Source organism: Neomonachus schauinslandi, chromosome 12 (genome assembly GCF_002201575.2).
Source record: "Neomonachus schauinslandi chromosome 12, ASM220157v2, whole genome shotgun sequence".
Lineage (NCBI taxonomy): Eukaryota > Metazoa > Chordata > Mammalia > Carnivora > Phocidae > Neomonachus > Neomonachus schauinslandi.
In genome coordinates this window covers 15,326,747-15,353,807 of record NC_058414.1, presented here as the reverse complement: position 1 = coordinate 15,353,807, position 27,061 = coordinate 15,326,747, and the positions used below count along the sequence as shown (strand labels likewise).

The 27,061-nt window shown below is 40.3% G+C and overlaps 2 protein-coding genes across 2 annotated transcripts in view; both read left to right on the top strand.

Annotated features, from left to right (window-relative positions):
* Positions 1-417: 417 nt before the first annotated feature.
* On the top strand, positions 418-2,993 carry LOC110574269 (junction plakoglobin-like). Its single transcript, XM_044920032.1, is given in 2 exon segments — positions 418-2,272; positions 2,274-2,993. Coding segments are annotated over 2 exon segments (2,232 nt in total). The 5' UTR covers positions 418-515; the 3' UTR covers positions 2,749-2,993.
* Positions 2,994-21,663: 18,670 nt separating this feature from the next.
* Positions 21,664-27,061, top strand: part of STARD3NL (STARD3 N-terminal like) — a 53,685-nt gene continuing 48,287 nt past the window's right edge. Inside the window, exon 1 of the mRNA XM_021682920.1 lies at positions 21,664-21,821. The gene's annotated coding sequence lies outside the window, so the exon portion shown is untranslated. The remainder of the gene's footprint in view (positions 21,822-27,061) is intronic.

Below are 27,061 nucleotides of genomic sequence, written 5' to 3'. Positions count from 1 at the left end.
TTGTAGAGGGAAGGGGTGTGGGTGCATGGGTTAGCCTGGTGATGGGTATTAAAGAGGGCACGTACTGAATTGAGCACTGGGTGTTATATGCAAACAATGAATCATGGAACACGACATCAAACACTAACGATATAATGCATGGTGATTAACATAACATAATAAAATAAAATAAAATAAAATAGAAAAACTGGAAACTTCACAAATACATAGAACTTAACACATTCAAACAACCAATGGGTCAAAAATGTATACAATATCTTGAGCCAAAAAAAAAAAAAAGGAATGAAAAATAGCATACCAAAACTTATGGGATGCAGTGAAAATAGTTTTAAAAGGGAAGTTTATGACAGTAAAGAATTACATTAAAAAATAAGAAATATCTCGGAGTTGCTGCCTTGGCCAGAGTTCAGAGCAGCCGCCGCCCGAGCGCGCCGAACTCAGTTCGCTGCCCGCGCCGGCTCCCAGCCCGGCCTGACCCCTACACCCAGCCCGGCCAGGCTCCACAAGCAGCCGCCATGGAAGTGATGAACCTGATCGAACAACCCATCAAGGTGACTGAGTGGCAGCAGACGTACACCTATGACTCTGGCATCCACTCGGGTGCCAACACCTGTGTGCCCTCGGTCAGTAGCAAGGGCATCATGGAAGAGGATGAGGCCTGTGGGTGCCAGTACATGCTCAAGAAGACCACCACCTACACCCAGGTGGCCCAGAGCCAAGGCGACCTGGAGTACCAGATGTCCACGACAGCCAGAGCCAAGCGGGTGCGGGAGGCCATGTGTCCTGGTGTGACAGGGGAAGACAGCTCGCTGCTGCTGGCCACCCAGTTGGAGGGCCAGAGCACCAACCTGCAGCGGCTGGCCGAGCCGTCCCAGCTGCTCAAGTCAGCCATCGTGCATCTCATCAACTACCAGGATGATGCCGAGCTGGCCACCCGAGCCCTGCCTGAACTCACCAAACTGCTCAACGATGAGGACCCGGTGGTAGTGACCAAGGCAGCCATGACTGTGAACCAGCTGTCCAAGAAAGAGGCGTCGCGGCGGGCACTGATGGGCTCGCCCCAGCTGGTGGCAGCCGTGGTGCGCACCATGCAGAACACCAGTGACCTGGACACGGCCCGCTGCACCACCAGCATCCTGTACAACCTCTCCCACCACTGCAAGGGGCTGCTTGCCATCTTCAAGTCAGGCGGCATCCCTGCCCTGGTCCGCATGCTCAGCTCCCCCGTGGAGTCGGTCCTGTTCTATGCCATCACCACACTGCACAACCTGCTACTCTACCAGGAGGGTGCCAAGATGGCGGTGCGCCTGGCAGATGGGCTGCAGAAGATGGTGCCCCTGCTCAACAAGAACAACCCCAAGTTCCTGGCCATCACCACCGACTGCCTGCAGCTCCTGGCTTACGGCAACCAGGAGAGCAAGCTCATCATCCTGGCCAACGGAGGACCCCAGGCCCTCGTGCAGATCATGCGTAACTACAGTTATGAGAAGCTGCTCTGGACCACCAGCCGTGTGCTCAAGGTGCTGTCTGTGTGTCCCAGCAATAAGCCTGCCATTGTGGAGGCTGGTGGGATGCAGGCCTTGGGCAAACACCTGACAAGCAACAGCCCCCACCTCGTACAGAACTGCCTCTGGACCCTGCGCAACCTCTCGGACGTGGCCACCAAACAGGAGGGCCTGGAGAGCGTGCTGAAGATTCTGGTGAACCAGCTGAGTGTGGGCAACGTCAACGTCCTTACCTGTGCTACGGGCACTCTGTCCAACCTGACGTGCAACAACAGCAAGAACAAGATGCTGGTGACCCAGAACAGTGGCGTGGAGGCGCTCATCCACGCCATCCTGCGTGCCGTCGACAAGGATGACATCACGGAGCCTGCCGTCTGTGCCCTGCGCCACCTCACCAGCCGCCACCCTGAGGCTGAGATGGCCCAGAACTCCGTACGCCTCAACTATGGCATCCCGGCCATCGTCAAGCTGCTCAACCAGCCCAACCAGTGGCCGCTGGTCAAGGCAACCATCGGCCTGATCAGGAATCTGGCCCTCTGCCCAGCAAACCACGCCCCGCTGCAGGAGGCGGCGGTTATCCCCCGCCTCGTCCAGTTGCTGGTCAAGTCTCACCAGGATGCCCAGCGCCATGTGGCTGCAGGCACACAGCAGCCCTACACGGACAGTGTGAGGATGGAGGAGATTGTGGAGGGCTGCACCGGAGCCCTGCACATCCTCGCCCAGGATCCCATGAACCGCATGGAGATCTTCCGACTCAACACCATCCCCGTTTGTACAGCTCCTGTACTCGTCAGTGGAGAACACCCAGTGCGTGGCTGCCGGGGTCCTGTGTGAGCTGGCCCAGGACAAGGAGGCTGCTGATGCCATTGATGCTGAGGGCGCCTCGGCCCCACTCATGGAGCTCCTGCACTCCCACAACGAGGGCACCGCCACCTACGCTGCTGCTGTCTTGTTCCGCATCTCCGAGGACAAGAACCCAGATTACCATAAGCGCGTGTCTGTGGAGCTCACCAACTCCCTCTTCAAGCATGACCCCGCTGCCTGGGAGGCTGCCCAGAGCATGATCCCCATCAATGAACCCTATGCAGATGACATGGATGCCACCTACCGCCCCATGTACTCGAGCGATGTGCCCCTGGACCCCCTGGACACGCACATGGACATGGACGGGGACTATCCCATCGACACCTACAGCGACGGCCTGAGGCCCCCCTACCCCACGGCGGACCACATGCTGGCCTAGCCGGCTCCACTCCAGTGCGGTTCCTCATCTGAGAGGCTCTCCGTGCAGGCGATGGGGCGAGACAGAAAAGTGCCCGAGCCCAGGGGAGCAGGGCTGCGATTTCTTGCCGAACCCCACGCCTCCAGAGGTCCTCTGTAGGGTCTTTCTTGGGATGATGATCTGCTCCTGCTTTTCTGTCTTGGGCTGTGGGTCCAGGGCCAAACACCCCCTCCCCACCTCTGTGGCCCCGGCACTAAAGCTTTAGACTCAACCACCTGCTCTGCTCCCCCACCAGCAATCACCCCCCACCCCCACCCCAGGTGACCTGACTGCAGTGGCCCGGGCCCCACAGAGCTTTGATTCCTTCTCTGGGCCTGATTGTCTCACTGAACACCAACCAACCAGCTGTTCTGAGCCCCTGGGGTGTCCAGGACCCAGGTTCAAGGCCCAAAGCCCAGAATCCAAAGCTTGTTTTGAAAAGTTCAGGGACGGACAACAGAGATGGGACAGAGATGCAGAGAGTGAATCCTCCACTCCAGGACCCTCCTGCTCCTCTCTCCAGGACATTCAACCGGCTTTGGCCCCTTCCTGGGACCTCTGGGGATGACGCCCTCACACCCCATCCCACCCACAACCGCCCTAGCTGACTCCTGAGAAGTGCTCTTAGCTGACCCTTCTGGTGTGCGGTGAGGGGCTTTCTCTTCCCCTTCCTGTTTCGAACCCACCACCACCTCCTACACGTGGGTGTGGGGGGCTGGGGGAGGTCCCAGCAGAGAGTTTTATTATTCTGGCTTTATGTTTTTGGTTATTGGTTTTTTTGTATAGACAAAGCAAAGAAAATAAAACTAACACACAGAAAAAAAATAAATAAATAAGAAATATCTCAAGTCACTCAAATCAACAACCTGATCTTCTACCTTAAGGAACTAAAAAGTAACAAACTTAATGCAAGTTAGCAGAAGGAAGAAAATAAGAAAGATTAGAGAAGAAATAAATAAAATAGAGAAGAGGAAAATTGAAAAAAATCAACAAAACATAGTTTTTTTTTTAAGAAATCAACAAAATTGGCAAACTCAGCTAGACTGAGAAAAAAAGAGGACCCACGTAAACAAAATAAAAAATAAAAGAGGGGTGCCTGGATGGCTCAGTTGATTAAGTGTTCAACTCTTGGTTTTAGCTCAGGTTATGATCTCAGAGTCATGAGATGGAGCCCGTGTAGGGGTCCCTGTTGGGCATCGAATCTGCTTAAGATTCTCTTCTTCCTCTTCCCTTGCCCCACCCCCCACACTCTCTCTCTCCAAAAAAGTTTAAAATCAAAGTAAAAAATAAATAAATAAAAGAGGAGATATTACACCTGATGCCACAGAAATAAAAAGGATTTTAAGAGACCACTATGAACAGTTAAACACCAACAAATTGGATAATCTAAAGGAAATGGATAAATTACTAGAAAGATAGACCCTAACAAGACTGAATCATAAAGAAAAAAAATCCAAAGAGACTTATAATTACTAAGGAGACCGAAGCAGTAATCAAAAATCGCCCAAAAAATAAAACCTCAGAATCAGATGGCTTCTCTGGAGAATTCTACCAATATTTAAAGAAGAAAATATGAATACTCTTCAAACTCTTCCAAAAAATTGAGGAAGGAACACTTCCAAACTCAGTTTAGGATGCCAGCATTACCCTGAAAACAAAGCCAGAGAAAGACACTAGAAGAAAAGAAAACTAAAAGCAAATATCTTTGATTAATATTGATATAAAAATTTTCAACAAAATACTGGCAAACTGAATTCAACAGGACATTAGAAGCATTCCACAGTAACCAAGTGGGATTTATTCCTGAAATGTCAGGATGGTTCAACACATGGAAACCAATCAATTCAATATACGACATTAACAGAATGAAGGAAAAAAAACCCCCACATGATCATATCAATTGATGAAGAAAAATCATACAAAAAATTCAACATACTTTCATGATAAAAACACTCATAAAACCAGGAATTGAAGGAAATTACCTCATATAATTAAGACCATATACGAAAAGCCCAAAACTAACAGTATACTTAATGGAGAAAAACTGAAAGCTTTTCCTCTCAGATAAGGAATGAGAGAAGGATGCCCATTCTCATCTCTTCTATTCACCATAGTACTAGAAATTCCAGCCAGAGGAATTGGTCAGGGAAAAAAAAAGACATCTAAAGAGGAAAGAAAGAAATAAGATTATCTCTGTTTGCCAAGTGACATGATCTTATATGTAGAAAACTAAAGAATAAACACAGACACACACACACAGACACACGCATACAAATGCTGTTAAAATAAACAAATTCAGCAAAGTAGCAGGATATAAAAATAACATCCCCAAATCAGTTGTGTTTCTATACATTAACAATAAATAATCTAGAAAGGAAATTAAGAAAACAATCCCAACTACAATAACATTAGAAAGAACAGAATACTTAGAAATAAACTTAACCAAGATGGAAAAAGACTTGTACACTTAAAACTACAAAGCATTGTTAAAAGAAATTAAAGAAGACACAAATAAACCGGAAGACATCACATGTTTATGAATTGGAGGACTTCATATTGTTAAAATCTCCATATTACCCAAAGCAATCTACAGATTTAATGCAATCTCTATGAAAATCCCAATGACAACTTTGTAAAAATAGAAGAAAATCCCAAAATTCATATGGGATCTCAAGGCACCCCACATAAATCTTGAAAAACAACAAAGTTGGAGGCCTCACACTTCTTGATTTCAAAACATTACAAAGCTACAGTAATTAAAACAGAGTAGTACTATGTAAAGACAGACATATAGACCAATAGAACAGAATAGAGGCTAGAAATAAACCCTCATGCATTTGGTCATATGACCTTGGACTACGTTGCCAAGACTGCACAATGGGATTAGAACAGTCTTCAACAAATGATGCTGGGAAAACTAGGTATTCACATGTGTTCTATATGGATAGTTGTTTCTGTGATTTGTCCCGCATAACCAATCACCTGGACCTGCATGTACACAGGCAGGCTAAGAAATGTTGTTTGTCAGACTCATGTTGTGTGAATAACCTTGGGAGCCTGGTTATTTAAAATATATTATCTGGCTTCCAGGTCAGAACTGGCTTTTCTATTCTGGACACCAAGAACTACAAATTTTGTCTCACATCCCCTCCTGCTCCAGGCTGGGCTGGCCCGCCAGAATGGAATCTGGGAGGGGAGGCAGACACATACAGCCCAGGCTACTTGAAAATATTAAAAACATGGTAACATAGAAATGCAGCTCACTCTAAACTGCACGTAGGCAAACAAATGTTTAACTTCAAACCCTGCCATTTGCCCTGTAAATATGGCCCTCATGGGGATGGTCAGTTGGAAGTCTCATTTGAGGTGAGGACACTCTGCCCAGGCCTCTCAATCGGGACTCCGGCCTGGCTGTTTCCACAGGGCTTCCCCAGCTGATGAGGTTGGATGTTGTAAGTACCTGATCTGATGTAACTTTTCCTTATTCTCATTTATTCCCTATTATTACCTTCATCTATGTGTAGATTCCTTTCTTCTTCTGTTTCTATTAGGTTTTTATAATAATAATAATAACAATAAAGTTTCTTTTCTTTTCAAAACCAAACATGACTGTTGCGAATCTTTTGTTCAGAACAATATGCAAAAGAATGAAGTTGGAAATTTACCTTATAGTATACATGAAAATGAACTAAAAATGTATTAAAGACCTACAGGTAAGACATAAATATGTAAAACTGTAAAAAATATGGGAATAACTTCGTGGCAATGGATTTGGCAATAGTTTCTTAGCTATGACACCAAATGCAAAGGCAACAAAAGCAAAAATAGATAAATGGGATTACACCAAACTTACAAACTTCTGTCCATCAAAGAAAGTAATTAACAGAGTGAAAAGACAACCTACAAAATAGAAAATATTTGCAAATCATATATATAAGAGTTTAATATCTATAATATACGAGGAACTCCTATGACTCAATAGCAACAACAAAACCCTGACTTTAAAATGTGCAAAGCACCTGAACAGACATTCCTCCAAAGAAAAATATACAAATGGCCAAAAAGCATATGAAAAGATGTCGACCATCACTAATTATTAGAGAAATGCAGCAAGGTATCAATAAAAACCCAGAAAATAACAAGTGTTCGTGAGGATGCAGAGAAATTGGAACCCTATGCACTGTTAATGGGAATGTGAAGTTTCTCAAAAAATTAAAAATAGAATCACCATATGACCCAGCAACCCCACTTCTGGGTATTTATCCAAAAGAATCAAGACAACGACAGAAGACATTCTGCATATTCATGTTCATTGTAGCATTATTCACAAAAGCCAAAAGTGGAAGCAACCCAAATGTCCACTGAAGAATGAATGGATTAAAAAAAGGGGGTATATACATACAGTGAAATATTATTCAACTGCAAAAAAGAAGGAAATCCCAATATACTCTACAACATAAATGGGCCTTAAGGACAATAGGCTAAGTGAAATAAGTCAGTCACAAGAAGAAAAATAGTGTATGATTCCACTTACATGAAATATCCCAAGTAGTCAAACTCATACAAACAGAAAGTAGAATGGTGGTTGCCAAGGGATGGAGGAAAGGGGACATGGGAAGCTGTTGTTCAATGGGTACAGTTTCAGATTTGCAAAACAGAAGAGTTCTAGAGAGCAACTACACAACAATGTGAACACAGTTAACAGTATGGAATGGTACACTTAAAAATGGTTAAGATGGTAAATTTTATTTTTTTTTAACCACAATTAAAATAATATAAAACACCCAGGCCGAAAGACCATGGAGCCTTCTTATAAAATTCAATAAATGTTAACACTTTCCTACCGACCTACCTCCCACACCCATCTCTCTTTCCTCCCTATTTCCCATCCCTCTAGCTCCAACTAGAGTGGGTCAAATATCACTGCCAGTAAGAGGGAAAGAAGTACTAAAAGGAGCGGAGAGGAGGGACACCCTTTCTCTAGCAGCAGGTGGTCCAATTGTAGTGAGCCCAGTCAGGGGAAGGAGGGATAGCTTGTGTTTGGGAGACTGAAGTCCTGATCAACATATAGTGTTTAGCATTCTAATTTCTAAGATAGGACTATAATTTGTAATTTAGAGTTAACTAGGAAGGAGCAGAAGAGTCAATAGATATGCCCAGTTTTAATCTATTGGCAGAGAAAGAAATTTCCCACTGAACCTGTTTAAAGATACAATAGGGAAACAAAAATAAAGATGTGTTCAGTGTATATCCAATGTGTTTTACCTGTCCAGTACACCGGTTTCAACTGCTAATGCATATCATGTTAATACAGAGAAAAAGTTGGGAAGGCTGTATACTAAATGATTAATAGTAGGCATCTTTGGAGAACATTTGAAAGATTTTTATTCTTCACTCACTCTACATCTGTAATATTTGAATTATTTGCAAGGAGTATATATTCATATATAACTTATGTAAGTGATATGGGGTTTTTAAAGTCAGAATTTGGAATTAACATATTATGCAGGTTTATTTCATACAGGTAATGAGTCTGCCTAAATACTGTCCACTTTGTTATAACCAGACATTAGAGAATTTCATGGGAAAGACAAACTTTCTTTGAAATTATTGGTATCCAGCTTTAAAAATGAGGCCAGGTGTGAAAAATGTGTTTTCTAACTTTAAAAAGTTAGCAAAAAGAGGAAGAAAGAAATAAAAAAGTAAAGAACAGAAGGAAAGAAGGGAGCATGAGGTAATTCTAACCTTCTTTTCCCTATAAATTCTTAAACAGAAAAAAACAAAACAAAACCAAAACCCTTACTAACTCTATCAGTTTCTGTTGATAGTGAATTTCACCAAGAGTGAACATTAGCATTATAGTTCTGTCTGTATTATTTATCTTTTTTTAGAAGCCTCTTTATGTATAACACAATTTTATGGAGAAATTTTACATCAACATGGTGCTTTTAAGAATTACTAACAATGCCTTTATTTCTTTTTTTAACACAGAAAGGACATCAGCTTACTGACACTTATAAAAAGACTAAGAGGACCTCCAATAGGTCAAAAAAGCAATCTGGAAAACTTTCTTTGAAAAAAATTAATGAAAAATGGTAAACATTGCTTTCCTGGATATTCTGCCATTATTTTGGCCCTTCCTCACATGTTATCACTAGAATCTTATAGGAGCTGCTTCCTGCCAACATAAGCATTGTGTGAAAACTTTACAAACATCACTGGGAAGAATAAACCAATGACCTCTCTATGACTTCTTAGCAACTTTGCAAGACAGAGGCCTAATTTGACATGTGGATTTGGTGGTTTGCCCAGCCTTGGCTAACATCAGGTCCACATGGAAGAGGGGTGTGCAGTGGCTCCAACCCCCAGGGAACCAGCTCAGTCTCATGTGCCATGACTCACAGTGGCACAAGAGAGCCTCCTTCCTGGCTGTCTTGACTCACTGTGGAGCAGAAGAGGATGCTCACTGGGGTTGTGGTCCTGTTACGTGAGAGACCGCGGTGAGCTAAACAACTTCACCAAGATGCAACCAAATCCCTCAAATTAGGAGAGAACGGGATGAGAAAGACCAAATTCACTGATGGTTTGAGTTGGCAAAATTCTGTGAAGTCCTAACATTAGCTCTGGGCTCATAAATCATGTTTTCCTTTGTCTTCTCGACTTCTAGTAATTAAATTGCTACAACCGAGTCATCTTTTCAATAAATTCTACAGGAACTTCCATTCTGTTTAAGAGTGAATCAACATTTAAAGTCTATCCTGAATCAGACCCAATGTCCCAACTTGCCTCCAAGCCCATGTCTCTTTGGACAGTACATCTACTGCCCTTCCCAACAGCCATCCACTATTGCGTTCTTCTCTAGGACTGGGGTGTTGTTTTTTTAAATTGAAACCTCCAATCCCAGGTTTTTAACTTTTTTACTTATATGGTAGTATCATTTTTTTTATTCTTATGTTAATCCCCATACATTACATCATTAGTTTTAGATGCAGTGTTCCATGATTCATTGTTTGTGCATTGGTAGTATCATTTTATGGGAACTAAACTGTACTGTATACTTGATTTGTCAAATTCCTAAATTACTAGAAAGATTGTCCCTTTAGATAAACTCCTTAAACTGTTTTAGTTGCAAACTAATAAATAATAAAGGGAATATAAGGAAAACATTAGAACAAAATGTGTTAATCCTTCTTTTCATCATATGACCAAACATAGCCTCTCTCAGAATCTAAAGTGATTTATTAGCTTAGATAATAAAGGAAGCTATAGTTTCATGTACCATTCAGTCAAGGCTACCCTCAAGGCTGCTTACACATTGCTACCTCCGTTTCTTTTCCTAAAATGCTTGTCCTTCTCCATCTTCCACTTACTTTCTTACTGCATTATATTACATCCTTAAGACCCAAGTTACAATTAATCTCATATATCTATTAATATTTATTTATTTGAGAGACAGAGAGAGAGAGCATGAGTGGGGGGTGGGGCAGAGGGAGAGAATCTTCAAGTAGACTTCCCGCCGAGCAGAGAGCCTGATGCTGAACTGGATCTCATGACCCTGAGATCATAACTTGAGTCAAAACCAAGAATCAGACAATCAACTGACTGAGCCACCCAGGGCCCCCCAAGTTACAATTAATCTCTTTAAGTAAATATTGGCATAGGTGCTTCACTCTGCTAGGATTTCTATTCTGTATTCCCTTTTTATTATTATTTTTGAAGTATAATTAACATACAATGTTGTATTAGTTTCAGGTGTACAACATACTGGTTTGACAATTCTATACATTACTCAGGGCTCAGAGAGTCACCATATATGTTATTACAGTATTATTGACTATATTCCCTATACTTTTATACTTATTTATTTTATAACTGGAAGTTTGTACCTCTTAATCTCCTTTATCTATTTCACCCATCCCCTCACTCACCTCCTTTCTGGCAACCACCAGTTTGTTCTCTGTATTTAAGAGTCTGTTTGTTTCTTTCTTTGTTCATTTGTTGTTTTTTAGATTCCACATACAAGTAAAATCATATGGTATTTGTCTTTTTCTGTCTAACTTATTTCACTTAGCATAATACCTTCTAGGTCCATCCATGTTGTCACAAATGGCAAGCTCTCATTAATTTTATGATATACAAGACATACAAATGGTCAACAGACACCCGGCATGGGGCTCACATCACTAATCATCAGGAAAATGCAAATCAAAACCACAATGAGATATTACTTCACATCTGTCAGAATGGTTAGAATCAAAAAGCCAAGAGATAACAAGTGTTGAGGATGTGGATGCACTGTTGGTGGGAATGTATACTGGTGCACCTTCTGTGGAAAACAGTATGGAGATTCCTGAGAAAATTAAAACTAGAAATACCCTGTGATCTGGTAATTCCACTACTGGATACTTACCCAAAAAAACGAACACTAATTTGAAAGATATATTCTGTATTCTCTTAATCTTGCTCGCTCTGACTTAAATCTTTACCACTTCCTCATTTTCCAAACATGGTTTTCTCTAGTCGCTCATGACTCTTTTCCTGGCCCTTCTCTGATCTCTGAATTCATTGTGTCTAAGTTTCCTTTTGGTCTCTTCTGCTTTCACCTACTCCTTAACTGATGATATTCCCCAGGATTCTGCCCTTGGTTGTCCTCCCTTTTCAATCTGTACTCCTCTTGAGTGATACCATCCTGAAGTGTCTCTCCTGAACTATCTAGGTTTATTTTATTTTTTAAAAATATTTATTTATTTGAGAAAGAAAGAGGGAGGGGGGAGAAGGGGGCAGAGGGAGGGAGAAAACCTTAAGCAGACTCCCTGCTGAGTGCAGAGCACCACACAGGGCTCCATCCCAGGACCCCAAGATCATGATCTGAGCCAAAATCAAGAGTCAGACACTCAACTGACTGAGACACCAGGTGCCCCTGAACTCTCTAGGTTTATAATCTAGATGCCTACTAGACACAAAATTCCAAATGAACCACACCTAGTTCAAACATAAAATGTTCAAAAGGGAGTTTATAACACAGACCCTATCCAATCCAGCTTTCCTCCTGAATTCTTGATGAAGTTAATGGTGAAATCCCCTCTTCCCTATTCTTATTTTTCCAAACAAACAGTCAAATCTTGTCCATTCTATTTCTTTAATAGCTTACATACATATTCATTGCTTCCTTTCCAATCCATATGAATGCATTTTACTGATTTCCATTATAAACATAACTACTGCAAGCCTGCATATCCCATAGAGACTAACTAGTGGCAGCACAGAGGACAGATTAAATGGGAGCACTGTATTGCATGAACATTGTAAAATGCTTATTCATTGTGTCATCATTCAGCAAATATTTCTAAGCACCTGATCTGGGACAGAAAAAAGGTGTAGCTAGCCAAATGGAAAGTTGGAGGAGGAGTGGCAGATGAGTTGGGTACAGAGTGGTAGAATTTTCTGTATTAAGTCCTATTTTTACATTTACATAGCTTTGGTAGAATGCGGTAAATATGTTTCATGTAATTTCGATAATTCTTCCATATTTAAAATAGCTATAGGTCTCTCCACTACCTCAAATCCACGGATGTTTGGGAAAGAGAAGAAAACTCAATTTAAACATTTTTCTTTGGAGCGGGGATAGGTCAGTGAATTGCTATTTTTTTAAACTGAAGTGAAATTCACATAACATGAAATTAACATTTTAAAGAAAACAATTCAGTGGTGTTTATTTAGTGCACCCCAAACATTGTGCAACCACCCTCTATAAAGTTCTAAAACATTTTTGTTACTCCAAAGTAAAAACTCTTATCCCTCAAGCACTTGCTCCCATTCTAGTCCCCCTTCCCTGATAAGCATAAATGTACATTCTCTCTATGGATTTACCTATTCTGGATATTTCATACAAATGGCATCATACAATACATGATCTTTTGTGTCTGATTTTTTTCACTTAGCATAATGTTTTCAAGGTTCATTCACATTGTAGCATGTTTCAGTACTTCATTCCTTTTTATGGCTAAATAATATTCCATTGTATGTATTTACCAAATTTTGCTTACCCATTCATTTATTGATGGATGTTTTAGCTGTTTCCACCTCTTGGCTATAGTGAATAGTGCTGCTGTGAATATGTGTATACATGTATTTCTTTGACTGTTTTTGTGTGTGTGTGTGTGTGTGTGTGTGTGTATACACCTTTAAGTAGAAATGTTGGGTCATACTATGTATAACTTTTGGAAGAACGTCAAACTGTTTTTCACAAAAATTGCATCATTTTACATTCCCAGCAACAATGGACAAGGGTTCCAATTTTTCCACATCCTTGAATACTTTTATTTTCCCTTTTTATTGGGGGGACTGTTTTTGTTTTGTTGGCCATTCTAGTGGGTGTGAAGTGGTACTTCACTGTGGTTTTGATTTTCATTTCCCTAATAATTAATGATGGATATTGAGTATCTTTTCATGTCTCATTGGCCAATCGTGTATCTTCTTTGAATAAATGTCTATTCAAGACCTTTGCCTATCTTTTTATTTGATTGTCTTTTGTTGCTGAGTCATGGGAGTTCTTTATATAATCTGGATACTAGACTCTTATCAGATACATTATTTGCAAATATTTTCTACAATTCTGCAGGTTATTTTTTCACTTTTTTTTTTAAAGATTTTATTTATTTATTTGACAGAGAGACAGACAGAAGAGCACAAGCAGAGGGAATGGCAGAGAGAGAGGGAGAAGCAGCCTCTGCACCGAGCAGGGAGCATGATGCGGGACTCAATCCCAGGACCCTGGGATCATGACCTGACCGAGGGCAGACGCTTAACCATCTGAGCCACCCAGGGGCCCTCACTTTCTTGATATTGTTCTCTGATGCACAAAACTTTTTAATTTTGATGAAGTTCATTTTATTTATTTTTGTTGTTTTCCAAACTTCTGTTGTCAAATCTAAGAATCCACTGTTAAGTCCAAGGACATAAAGATTTACCCCTATGTTTTCTTCTTAGAGTTTTATGGTTTTACCTCTTATATTTAGGTTATTGGCTCTTTTTGAGATAATTATATATATAATATGTATAAGTACATATATATATACACACACAAAAATATATGTATCAGTGAGTTAGGGGTCCAATTCTCTTCTTTTGCATATATACGCCCAGTTGTCCCAGAATGATTTGTTGAAGACACTATTCTTTACCCTATTGAATGGTGTTGGCGTCTTTGTTGAAAATCACTGTGCTACAGATGTTTGGGCTTATTTCTGGACTCTCAATTCTATTCCATTGATCTATATGTCTCTATTCCAGTATCATACTTTATTATTATAGCCTTGTTGTAAGTTTTAAAACCAAAAAGTATGAATTCCCCAAATTCATTCTTTTTTTTCAAGACATCTATTTGGACCCCCTTGCAATTCTATATGAATTGGAAGATCAGCTTTTCCCTTCTGAAAAAATGCACATTTTGGTAGAGATTGTACTGAATCTGTAGATGACTTTGAGAAGTACTGCCATCTTAATAATACTGTTTTCAATCTATGAACATGAGATGTCATTCCATTTATTTAGTTCTTAAATTTCTTTCAGCAATGTCTTATAGTTTCCAGTATAGAAGCCTTTCACTTCATTGGTTAAATTCATGCCTAGCTTTTTTTATGCTCATGTAAATGGAATTGTTTTCTTAATTCCATTTTCTTATTGTTTATGGTAGTGTATAGAAACACCTGATCAGAAACACACCTGATTTTTTGAGTTGATGTTGTACCTGCAACTTTGCTGAAATCATTTATTAGCTCTAGTAGGGTTTTTTAAAAATTCCTTGGATTTTCTATATATAGGGTTATACTACCTGTGAATACCTATAGTTTTACTTCTTCCTTTCCAATTTGGATACCTTTTATTTCTGCTCTGTTCCTTTCTACCCAGGGACCAGGGTCCCATACTGGGAATACAGGCTCCCATCTTCAAGATCACTACAGAATCAGGAGGGGCCTGGTCAAGGGCAAGTAAAAACACCCAAAACTATTTTACAACTACAAAGTTGCCTTTTCCTTAATTCAGCATGTGCTTGTGTTGTAAACTTTTGTCTGTTTTCCAGACTTCTGAGAGAGTTGATTCCAATACTTTTTGCCTAATTTTTTAATGTTTCTGTGGACGAGTAGGTTATTGGAGCTGCCTACTCCACCATTTTCACCTTTGTCGTTCCAAATATTTTTCTTGTGGGGCACATCACTATTCTAGGCTATGGGACACCAAAATATTATTATTCACACCTGTCAACATACTCAATCCATTTTGAGCTATAACTGACTATTTGGTATCAGACCAACTTCCTACCAAGAATAACCACAATGCTGGATTAAGTTTGAAAAGAAAACAGTTGCATCAAAGAGTAACCAGGAGAGACAGCATAGGTATCTCATTTTAGATAGTGTAGTAGAGATTTTTGTCACGAGCAAACATACTCTAAAACTTAACAAAGAATGCAATAATTTCAAATGTAATCCCAGAAAAGCAAAAAGTAATAAAAGACTAAGTAAAGGAAAAATATATGGATAAATCTAAATTCCTCTATATGAAATAAAATAATATTTTGTTGGGTTCTTAAATTTAATAGAATTTAAAATACATGACAAAAATTGCCCCCAAATCAGGAGTTGGGTAAATGAAATTAATGTTCTAAAGTCCTTGCATTTTCCAGAAATTAGAAAAAGTATTAATTTGTAGTACATTCTAGTAAAATGAATATTTTGTAATGATCAAATAAGCCATAGAGTAAGAAAAATACACACAATACATATATCTGACATAGGAATCATATCTAAAATACAGAAAAACCTCCTTGAAATGACACAGACGGTCTATTTTTTATTATTAAAATAATGTATTATTTGTTTCAGGGGTACGTCTGTGATTCATCAGTCTTACACAATACACAGCGCTCACCACAACACATACTAATTTTAAATTGAGCAAAAGACTTGAACAAGTAGCATACAGACATATGAAAAAGTGCCAAACTTTTTATCATCCAGGAAATGCAAATTAAATCTACAATGTGATACCCCTATGTATGCATGTGTAACATCACAAAAAGACTTCCATGCTGTTTTCCATAGTGGCTGTACCATTTTACATCCCCACAGTGTACACGAATTCTAATTTCTCCACATCCCATCAACACTTGTTATCTTTTTTTAATATCCATCTTAACTGATATGGGTTGTATATCTCATAGTGATTTTGATTTGCATTTCTCTGATTAGTGATGTGAAGCACATTTTCATATATCTGTTGGCCATTTGTATGTCTTCTATCGAGAAATGTCTATTCAAGTCCTTTGCCTCTTTTTTAATTGGGCTCTTTTTTTTTAATTAAAGAGTTGTAGGAGTTTTGCAGGGAGGTGGACTATATAAGGAGTTCCTTATATATATTTTGCAGGGAGGGGGGTTAACACCTTATAAGATATGTGGTTTGCAAATATTTTCTTCCATTTTTAGGCTGCCTTTCCATTGTGCTTTTTCCCTTTGTTGTGAAAAAGCTTTTGTTTGATGTAGTCCCACTTGTCTACTTTTGCTTTTGTTTTGTTTTTGATGTCCAGTCCATATAGCTATGAAATCATTGCCAAGACTAACATCATGAAGTTTTTCCCCTGTTTTCCTCTAGAAGTTTTACAGTTTCAGGTCTTATTATTTAAAGCTGTAATCCATTTTGAGTTGGTTTTTGTGTTTGTTGTGAGATGGGAGTTTATTTTCATACCTCTACATGTGGATATCTAGTTTTTCCAACCCCATTTGTTGAAGACATTATGCTTTTCCCATTGTGTATTCTTGACACCACTGTTTAAGATTAGTTGCCTATATATGTGTGGGTTTATTCCCAGGCTCTCTAGTATGTTCTATCAGTTTATGCGTCTTTTTATGCCAGTATCATATTAACTATGGCTGCTTTGTAATATATTTTGAAATCATGAAGTGTGATGCCTCCAGCTTTGTTCTTCTTTCTCAAGGTTGCTTTGGCTATTCTGGGTCTTTTTTTGTTCTACATAAATTTTAGGATTATTTTTTCTATTTCTGTATAAAATGCCATTGGAATTTTGATGAGAATAGCACTTAATATGTAGATTGCTTTGGTAGTATGTCATTTTAATAATATTAAGCCTTTCAGTCCATGAACATAAAGTGTCTTTTCACTTTTTTATGTTTTTTTTTTTAAGATTTTATTTATTTATTTGAGAGAGAGTGTGTGTATATGAGAGAGCACAAGTGCAAAGGGAGAAGCAGGCTGCCCATTGAGCAGGGAGCCCGATGCGGGGTTCCATCCCAGGACCCTGGGATCATGACCTGAGCCAAAGGCAGATGCTTAACCAACTGAGCCACCCAGGCACCCCTGTGTTTTCTTCAATTGGTTTCATTAGTGTATTATCATTTTCAGTGTACAAATCTTTCATCTCCTAAATATTTTGTTGTTCTTGATGCTAATGTAACTGAGAACATTTACCTAATTTCCTTTTTGGATAATTCATTGCTAGTGTATGGAAACACAAATGATTTTTTTAAAAAGATTTTATTTATTTACTTGAGAGAGAGAGAGGGTGCACAAACAGGGCGAGTGGCAGAGGAAGAGGGAGAAGCAGGCTCCCTGCTGAGCAGGGAGCCCAATGCAGGGCTCAATCCCAGGACCCCAGGATCATGACCTAAGATGAAGGCAGATGCTTATCCTACTGCACCATCCAGGTGCCCCAGCAACTGACTTTTGTATGGTGGTTTTTATATCCTACAACTCTCCTAGATGCATTTATTCATTCTAACAGATATGTGTGTGTGCACGCACATGTGTGTGTAATCATTAGGGTTTTATATATATGATCATATAATCTGCAAACATAGACAATTTACTTCTTTTCCAACTTGGATGCATTTTATTTCTTTTTCATGCCTAATTGCTCTGGCTAGGACTTCCAGTAGTATGTTGAATAGAAGTGATAAGAAAGGGTACCTTTGTCTTGTTCCTGATCTTAGAGGAAAAGTTTTTAGTTTTTCACTATTAAACAGAGGTTAACTGTAGGCTTGTCATATATGGCCTTCATTATGTTGAGGTGTATTCTTTCTATACTCGAGAGTTTCTACATGAAGGGATATTGAATTTTGTCAAATACATTTTCTGCATCTATTGAGATGATCATATGATTTTTATCCTTCATTCTGTTAATACGTTTATTGATTTGCATTCTGGCATCCCAGGAATAAATTTTATTTGATCACAGTATATGATCCTTTTAATATGCCATTGAATTCTGTTTGCTAGAATTTTTGTCCCAAATTTTTGCATCTAGAATTTTTTTTAGATTTTTACATCTATGTTCATCAGAGATATGGACCTGCAGTTTTGTTTTCTTGCAGTGTCTTTTTCTGGTTTTGGTATCAGTGTAATGCAGGTCTCGTACCATGAGTTTGGAAGTGTTGCGTCTCTTTAATTTTTTGGAAGAATTTGAGAAGGAATGGTATTAATCCTTTACATGTTTGACAGAATTCACCAGTGATGTCATCTGGTCCTAGGCTTTTCTTTGTTGGGAGGTTTTTGATTACTGATTCAATTTCCTTACTTGTCTATTGGTCTGTTCATATTTTCTGTTTCTTCTACCATATGATCCAATAATTCCATTCCTGAGTATATATCCAAATTGAAATCAGGATCTCAAAGAGATATCTGCACTGCCATGTTTATTGCAGCATGATTCACAAAAGTCATGATTTAGAAACAATCCAAATTACCATCAACAGATGAATGAGTAAAGATAATGTGGCAGATTCATACAATACAATGTTATTCAGCCTTAAAAAAGGAAGGAAATTCTACCATTTGTGACATCATGCATAGACTAGAAAACATTATACATTTTTCAAGCATTTAAAAAGAATGCATTATCTATACCTCTACATTTTTATCAAAATTCATTTTTCATTTTAAATGTCCTTTTATCTAAGTAACAATTGCTTTGAAGCAAAAGCTGAAGTTTTAATCCATGCATTTCTGGCCTTACAAATTTAACTGGGTAACAATTGCATTATCTAGTTCTAATTGATTAAAAGTCATGTGATAGGCCAGTTGCACAACCAGAGACATGTTCTTACTCTGACATTGTTTCACTTAGTTCAGCATCACTTTTTCTTTACAGCATCTGTCTTGCCCAGACAATTCCTAGGGATTTCTGGAATACAAAATCCAGGGCCAAAACTTATCCTGGCCATCCAGGCAAACATGGGTCCCAAGAGCCTGAACCTGGAGGGGACAGAGAAATTTTCAGGTTTAGGTGCCAGGTCTGGGGAAGTCTGCAGTGAGGGCTAAGACGGGCTGCAGACAGAAAGGAGTAGAAGGTGACCCATAGTCACCGCAGCACCTCTTACCTGCTGTGGTCCCCTCACGATGATTATCCTCAGGGCAGACACTGAAGACCAGTTTGGGGCTTTCATGAGGTTTGGTGTGAGGAACAGGAGACATCGTATCACCATGGAAAACATTATGCCTGGAAATAAGTCAGTCACAGAAGAACAAATCCTGCATGATTCCTCTTATACAAAAAATCTATGTTAGCCCATAGTTAACAGGGTGCTGTGCACTTAAAAACTTGTTAAGAAGGTAGATCTCATGCTATGTGCTCTTACCAACAAGAACAACAACAAAATCAAGGGGACACAAGAAATATTTTAGTGGTGATAGATATGTTTATTATCTTCTTTGTGGTGACGGTATATGCATATGTCTAAATTCCGTAAGATTTACACGTTAAATATATGCAACTTTTTGTATATTCAATTTGTCTCAACAAAATTGAAAAGAAAGAAAAAAAGAGGATGAGCACAAAACAAAACTGAGAATATCAAGTGTTGTCAAAGATGTAGAGCAACTGGAATTTTCATTCATTGCTAGTGGGTTGTAAATTGGTAAACCAAAACACTGTGTGGCAGGGTCTACTAATAGTGAATATATGCATATCCGGTGGCACAGTAATACTACTTCTAGGAAAATCAAATGTGTAACTATGTGCATCAACAGAGATCTACAAGAATATTCATAGTACTATCACTTGTGGCCACCCCAAACTTCAAACAACTTAACGTCAAGCAATATTAGAATAAATAGAGAAACTTTGGAAGTATATACAACAATGAAAACAAACTACTAAATTTTTAATATGAATCAATATTACAAACATATTATTGAGCAAAAAGAGCCACACAAGAGTACATATTACCTGTGTCCATTTACAAAGGTTCAGGCAGGCAAAACTAATTTTGGTGGTAAAATTCAGAATAGTAGCTATTTGTGTGTAGGAATGCAATGACTAAGACAAGTATGAGGAGAGGTTCTATATTCCTGGTAAATTTTCAAAATCTTGGTCTAGGAGATGCTTACACAAGCTCATTCATTTTCCCACCAAGACATACACTCATGATTACTGCACTTCTTTGCACACATGTTATCCCTCAAAAATTTTTTCACACTGATCAATTCAGAAATTTTTTTAAATTATATTTTTTCTATTTTAGCAAGGGTGCAGGGAGTTGCTCATATATTAGAGGTAGGAATATACCTATAACTATAGAGGTAAGTTGTAACAGCTACTTAAAGGAGCAAATGAAAGAATCTACTATGAAGATTTAAAATCTACTATGAAGAATCTACTATGAAGATTCTCTATCCAGCACATTCACTTGCTAGCATTTCTACCCTGGAGAACACTTGGATATAGGTACAAAAAGAAGCATGCACTTAATTTTGAATGTGGCAATGCTTCTAATAGAAAAACAAAAAGGAAATGAAGTACATATCCAAGGGTAAGGAAATCATAAACCGTATCTATTGGTTCCGAGGACTACCATGCAGGATTTTAAAAGAATAAGGTAGATCTATATAGAATTACGGAAAAATCTCAAGGATATAATGTTGATTTGAAAAAAAGGTATACACATATGTAAATGCATAGGAACTAGGAGTCATCATATAGGGACTGGATTTGTAATTAGTGCCTGAAAAGGATTTTAGCCTATTTGCAACGTTTACATTTATTATTATGTGTAACTTAATAGCACTTAGAAGTCTCTTTGAAAGACTATCCAACCAGAAAGTAACAGTGGTTCCCTTCAGTAGGCGAACTGAAAGCCTGAGAAACTGGAAGCGGAATAATTTTCACTATATGACCTTCAACACCTTTAAATATTTGAACGATATAACTATAGCATCTATTGGTAAAAAGTTCAATTAAAACTTAAAGGTAATTTGAATTAAAACAATAATTAAAAGGCGCCCCACCTCGTGGGAAAACATACAAATATAATTAAATGTGACTACTATTAAGATCGGACTGTTAATTATGCGACAGGATCACAGAGAAAGGGGTCTCCTAAATAAGTCTGGGGGACGTGAGGAGGAATCAAAGTGGAGGTGACGCTTGAACAGAGAAACGAAAGGTCCTACTTTTTCATTCCTGGAGAGCTCAGTGCGAGGTGCCTGGGGCCCTGAAATCCAGGCCATGACTGTTTTCCACGAACCGGAACCTAAATCCCCACCAAGAGACTGCAGGAAAGCAAAAGAAGCAGAATCTCCGACACGGGACAGGCGGCTGCTTAACAAAACAGTGTGGGACAACGCTCACTCAAGTACAACCAGCTCGGGGCTCTCAGAACGAATTGCAGATTTCCACCCTCCCCTCCGGCCAAACCAGCCCGCCCTCTCCCGCCTTCCGTGTCGCTTACTGGGCAGCAAATGATCGACAGACCCATCCACCAATCGCCGGCTCTGTTACGGGGGCACGCAGGCCCCAGCCTAGTCTTTGGTCCCTCGGGCGAGATGAGCCTCTGTGCGTCGACGTCAGCGTGTTGACGTCACGGGCCGGGTACTGGAGGAGAACAGCGGGTGGCTGACTGCGGGCGGTGGGCTGCGCGTCGGCTGCGGGGCTTGGTTCCCCGGTCCCGCCCCGCCAAGCCCCGCCCCTCCGCCCGCGGGCGCAACCACGGAACCGCCGGTCCCCGGGCCAGCCTGGGGCGGCCGGCCCGAAACCACCCGATAAGGTAGGCTGGGTTTCTCGTCACCCTATTTGACAGATTGGAAAACTGAGTCACCCGGGACCAGATGACTTGCCCGGGGCTTACGGGAGACCCGTGAACGCAGGCCAGAGCCCGAGCGTCGGGGTGTTTGCCGAGCGCTGCGCGGTCTTCGGGGAGGAGGAGGGGCTAGGCAGGCTGTGTTTATAAAGGATGCAAAAGTGAAGTTGTAGAATGCTGAGCCCCACCTCGTTCCAGTGCTTGGGCTGGGATGCTGGGACTGGATGCAGGTAGTGAGGTCTGCATTTCTTCACCCTGCGGACCCCGAGGAGTCGTCGGTGGGGTCCCACCCCGTGCTGGCGCCATGCGCCCTCCAGAGTTACCACGAATGGTGACTAGGGTGATGTGTGGTTTATACAGACAAGGTCGATCATTGGCCTCTTTTATTCATTAAGAAAATCTGTGTTCAAAACAAAACAAAATTTAAAAAATCAAAGCACAAGTTATGAGTGTTGTGGCCCTAGTTTCATTTCACTGCCTTGCCCACTCATGGTATCCAGCCATATTTTGAAATCTCAGTAGCATGCTTATTTTCGCTTAGGATTTTCTAGAAAGAGATTTTTTTTTCTCTTTTGTTTAAATATGGGTTAAAATTGTGGAACTTTTCTGACCCTTCCGTTAATGTGCCAGTTATTCACCATGTCATTTGTCTTCTATTTCACAGATGGAATCACTGAATTCATCACTTGACTCAGTAATAGTTTGGATAAGTTTAGCAAGGTAACAAAGTAACAGGTCTAATCTCTCAAATATACTGGAATTAGTTCAGATTGTTTACCTCAGAATCTTTGTTGAAAAGGGTTCTGAAAGATAATTCCCATCTATATACCATCTACCCATCCACCCTCTTTCTAAAAGCAGGATCTTCAAAAATAAAACTTTTACTACCCTTGCTTTATTTATAGACTCATGCCTATAAAGTGAAAATGCAGTGTACGATATATGCATACATATATAATATTTTCATAAATTCATTCTCTTTAAATCTTGCTATCTTAAACATTGAACTTTTAAGTCTGCATGATTGCATAAAACTGTTGAAGAAGTGAAATTGAAGTCACTTTGGGGGACTTTTCCTTACTTATGTTCACATGATGGCAATTTTAATCATTTGAATTTATTCTTTGAACAGGTTTATCAGATGAATACTTCATATACGCCACATATTGGTTTAAGGTGTTGGAGATTGAGTGCTGAAAAATTTACTTAGGGTTCCTGCCCTCAAAGACCTTCTGTTTTGGTGGAGATACAATAAACATGTAAACAAAAATGACTGTTTTAGATAATGATAAATGATAGAAAGAATAGTTCAGGATAAGGGGATAGAGTGTGACTGGGATGTGGGGGAGAAGAGGGAATTTAGATATGGTGATCAGAGAAGTCTTTGAGGAAGTCACAGTTTAATGAGACCTGAATGTTTAGAATGAGTCAGCCATGGGAAGATCTGGTGGAAGTTTCAGGCAGACACTGCAGTGCAAAGGAGCTAAAGGAAAAATGGGCTTAGCATGTTCCAGGGGTAGAAGAGAAGCCATCTGGAATGGCGTGAACCTCGGAGAGAGTGAGGTGGGGGGACATGATACTTGAGAGGTGGGCATGAGCTGCATTATCTGAACCCGGTGTAGACAGGCAAAAGCCTAGGATTTGTGTATTGCCAAATCCTTCTTTATTTAACGATGCTCATAGACTCTAGCCAGCTCTCTGTTTTATTTTAGTTATGAAATCATTACAGCAATTCATTATCTATATTTTTTCACAAGTAGTCTTCTCTCTTAATGAAAATATGTCTTCCCGGGGCGCCTGGGTGGCTCGGATGGTTAAGTGTCTGCCTTCGGCTCAGGTCATGATCTCAGGGTCCTGGGATCGAGCCCCGCTTCGGGCTCCCTGCTTGGCATGGAGCTTGCTTCTCCCTCTCCCTTTACTGTTCCCCCTGCTTGTGCTCTCTCGCTCTCTCTGTCAAATAAATAAATAAAATCTTTAAAAAAAAAAAAAAGAAAATATGTCTTCCCTCGAGCACTGTGTCCCATGCTGTTTTTTTCCTGTTCATTATTATGTGCAGGACTCTCAGCCTCTGCTTATCTTCAGCTCCCTGCTTTTATCCTTCCTTCCTCTGAGTCCTCCAGTATTGTCTTTATGTGTTCGCCCTTTGGAAAGGACTGGCAGTCAATCCCTGCTCTTCTCCGAGCTGAGTTCTAGGAAACTGCATTGTCAAGTGGATTACCATTTTCCGTCAGAACTTTTAACTGACCAGAGACTTAACGTCTGCCCTTATTTAGTGCCTACACTGTGCCAAGTGCATTACATACATTCTTTCCTTCCAACATATTGCAAAGGTAAATATTACTCCTTCTTGATCAGAAAGGAAGCTTGTACTTCAGCCATCCAGCTAGTACTGAGTGAGCATAGATTTGAACAATCCAATTAGCCTGAACCCAAAGCCTAATCCATGTTACTCTACCTCCCTGCTTCCCTGAATACATAGCAGCTACAAATCTCTATTATTTGAAATTATATTTTTTGAAATGGCATTTTAGAGATCATGATTCAGTCCTCTCATTTTATAAAGACATTATTTATTTGAGACAGAGAGAAAGAGAGAGCCAGAGTAGGGGGAGGGACAGAAGGAGAGGGAGAAGCAGACTTCCCACTGAGCAGGGAGCCTGATGTGGGGCCTGATCCCAGGACCCCGAGAATCACCACCCAGCCTAAGGCAGATGCATAACCGAATGAGCCACCCACGTGCCCCCAGTGCTCTCATTTTAAAGTTCAGGCTGTGGAAGCCCAGATTTTCAAGGCATAACTGGTACCAAATTCTCACCTTACTGATTCTCAGCCTAATATTTTTTTCTGTTATATCTCATAAAAGTTCCATCACAACGGGTTTCTACATATATGAAAATACAGTATTTCTTTTTTTTTGAGAGAGAATGAGTGAGGGCAAAGTGGGGGGTGGGTGGTCTGGGAGGGAGGGGCAGAGAGAGAGGGAGAGAATTTTAAGCAGGCTCCAGGATCAGTGCAGAGCCTGAGGTGGGGCTCAATCTTATGACCCTGAGACATGACCTGCAAGAGTCAGACACTTAACTGACTGAGCCACCCAGGCGCCCCTGAGAATACAATATTTCAACATAATGGATTTATTGTCCATAAACTCATACAAGGTAGTAATATTTCTTGGGCTAATATAATCCATTGCTTTATTTTCCTTCCCCTTTCTCAGCAGGGAGCAGGTGTAAACTTTCTGGATAAATCTTTGATTTTTGTTAGTAGACAGTGGTTTCAAAATGACTGTATCTTTTAAAGATTTTATTTATTTGATGGAGAGAGAGCGAGTGAGCATGCACGCAAGCAAGGGGAGCAGCAGGGAGAGGGAGAAGCAGGGAGATGGATGCTGGGCTCGATCCCAGGACTGGCCTGAGCTGAGGGCAGATGCTTAACCAGCGGAGCCACCCAGGCGCCCCTAATTGCACACATCTTTGAAAGGGAGTTCAAAACTTGTTACTGAATTCTTAGCTTTAGCCTTGTGCTTAAAAGTATGGGAATATTGCCTAGAGTTGCTAGCTCATACTTTCTCTTAGCAGGTGGTGTTTCTTCCTAGAATTGAGGAAGCCGTTGGGTCAGCTCAGCTTTTTTGGTACTATATAATCATTTAAAAAAATTAAGTAAAAATCAATTCATGAATTTTATGGTTGAAAAATGGGTTACTGTGTTCCTACAATTTAAAAATGCTCATTATTTATTTCCAAGCTTTGCTTATTATGACTGGGATATGGTAGGTGAATAATAGGAAACTTACAAATAGTTTAATTTACTTTCTGGTGACTTCTTGACTCCTATAATGTAATAGGGATTGTCTTTCATTAGTTGAATTAGAGTTATGTTAATGGAATTACTTTCTTTCTTACATGTTGGAAAGTCTTTAAATTTAGGCAAAAGAGAGCTTTTGATCTTTAAGCCATTCACTGGGTATTTTGACTGAGTTTCTCTTCAGGATTGTTCGTGCAACTGATGTCCATGTTCTGAAGATCTAGGCTGTCATGATTTGGTCTCAGACTCTAGCGCCATCCTTCCACCATGAACCCAGTGCCCCAAACTGAACTGGCTATTTCAACTAAAGTGCCTTTGCTTGTGTTCTGCCTGGAATGCCTCATAGATGGACAGATCCAGCCAAAGTTCTGCCCGTCCTTCCGTGTCCATTTGTGCTGCTTATTTAATGAGATATTTCCTGTATCTCTAATGGAAGCCTTCTCTTTCATAGCACTTTTGGGAGTCTCTGTGATGCAGTTTACCAATCCTGGTATCTGTGGTAATACGCTCTTTTATACATGGGTGTTCAAATACGTGTGTGCTTGAGCTTGAAAGACACTTAACAATTCATGTTATACATGCAAAGTTTTTTGTAGATTGTAGAGCCCTTTAGTTTTATTTATATTTTTATCATTTCATCTTTGAGAGAAGCACTGTTACGCTTTTCTTGGCTTTGATTCAACAGAACCTCTTTCCTGTTTCAGTTAAGGGTCTGACTTCTGCAGTTACCAAGGGATCCCTTAAGAGGAACTCAAATCTTTTGGTTGTAAATGGCGAAGGCACATTGTCACAAGTAAAAATCATTGTTGCCTGGGTTTATTAGAAAAAATAAGAGCAACTCCACTTTTGAATATTAAAGATTAGAAAAGGCCCAGAGATCCCAGCTAGGGGTGCGTGTGGTGCTGGGCTAAGAAGCCTGGCCCGTATTCCTGGCTTAAGGCAGCTGGGGCTTGCACCGGCTGTCGTGGGTTCTGATGTCCTGCAGAGCTCTAGCCTTTCTGAGCTATTTCACTTGCTTTGCTTGTTCTCGATCTGGATCTGGAAGGTACCTGTTGTGGTAACTCCACATCAAAGCAGGACCTTTCACCCAGGATCCCCACCTGAGCTGTTCAAGCCTGCAGGATATTCCTGGGCAGGCATTGGGATAGTACTGGGTTTGCTCGTCTAGTTTCAAACCCTTCTCCTCTACTTCTCTTGTCACAGTTTTCCAAAAGAATATCTTGGAACCAGTGGGCATCCTCAGTGTATAAAACTTGGAGTTGAGAGGAATTTGGCCTAGTACCTTCTAAGTTGCGGTAATCACTCAGTCTCATGACCCATGTTTTCCAGGACAGTAGGCTTTTCAAATATTGTGCATTATTGCTCACCCAGGTGTATTCTTGTTTGCTTTCTGTTTTAGGAAAATA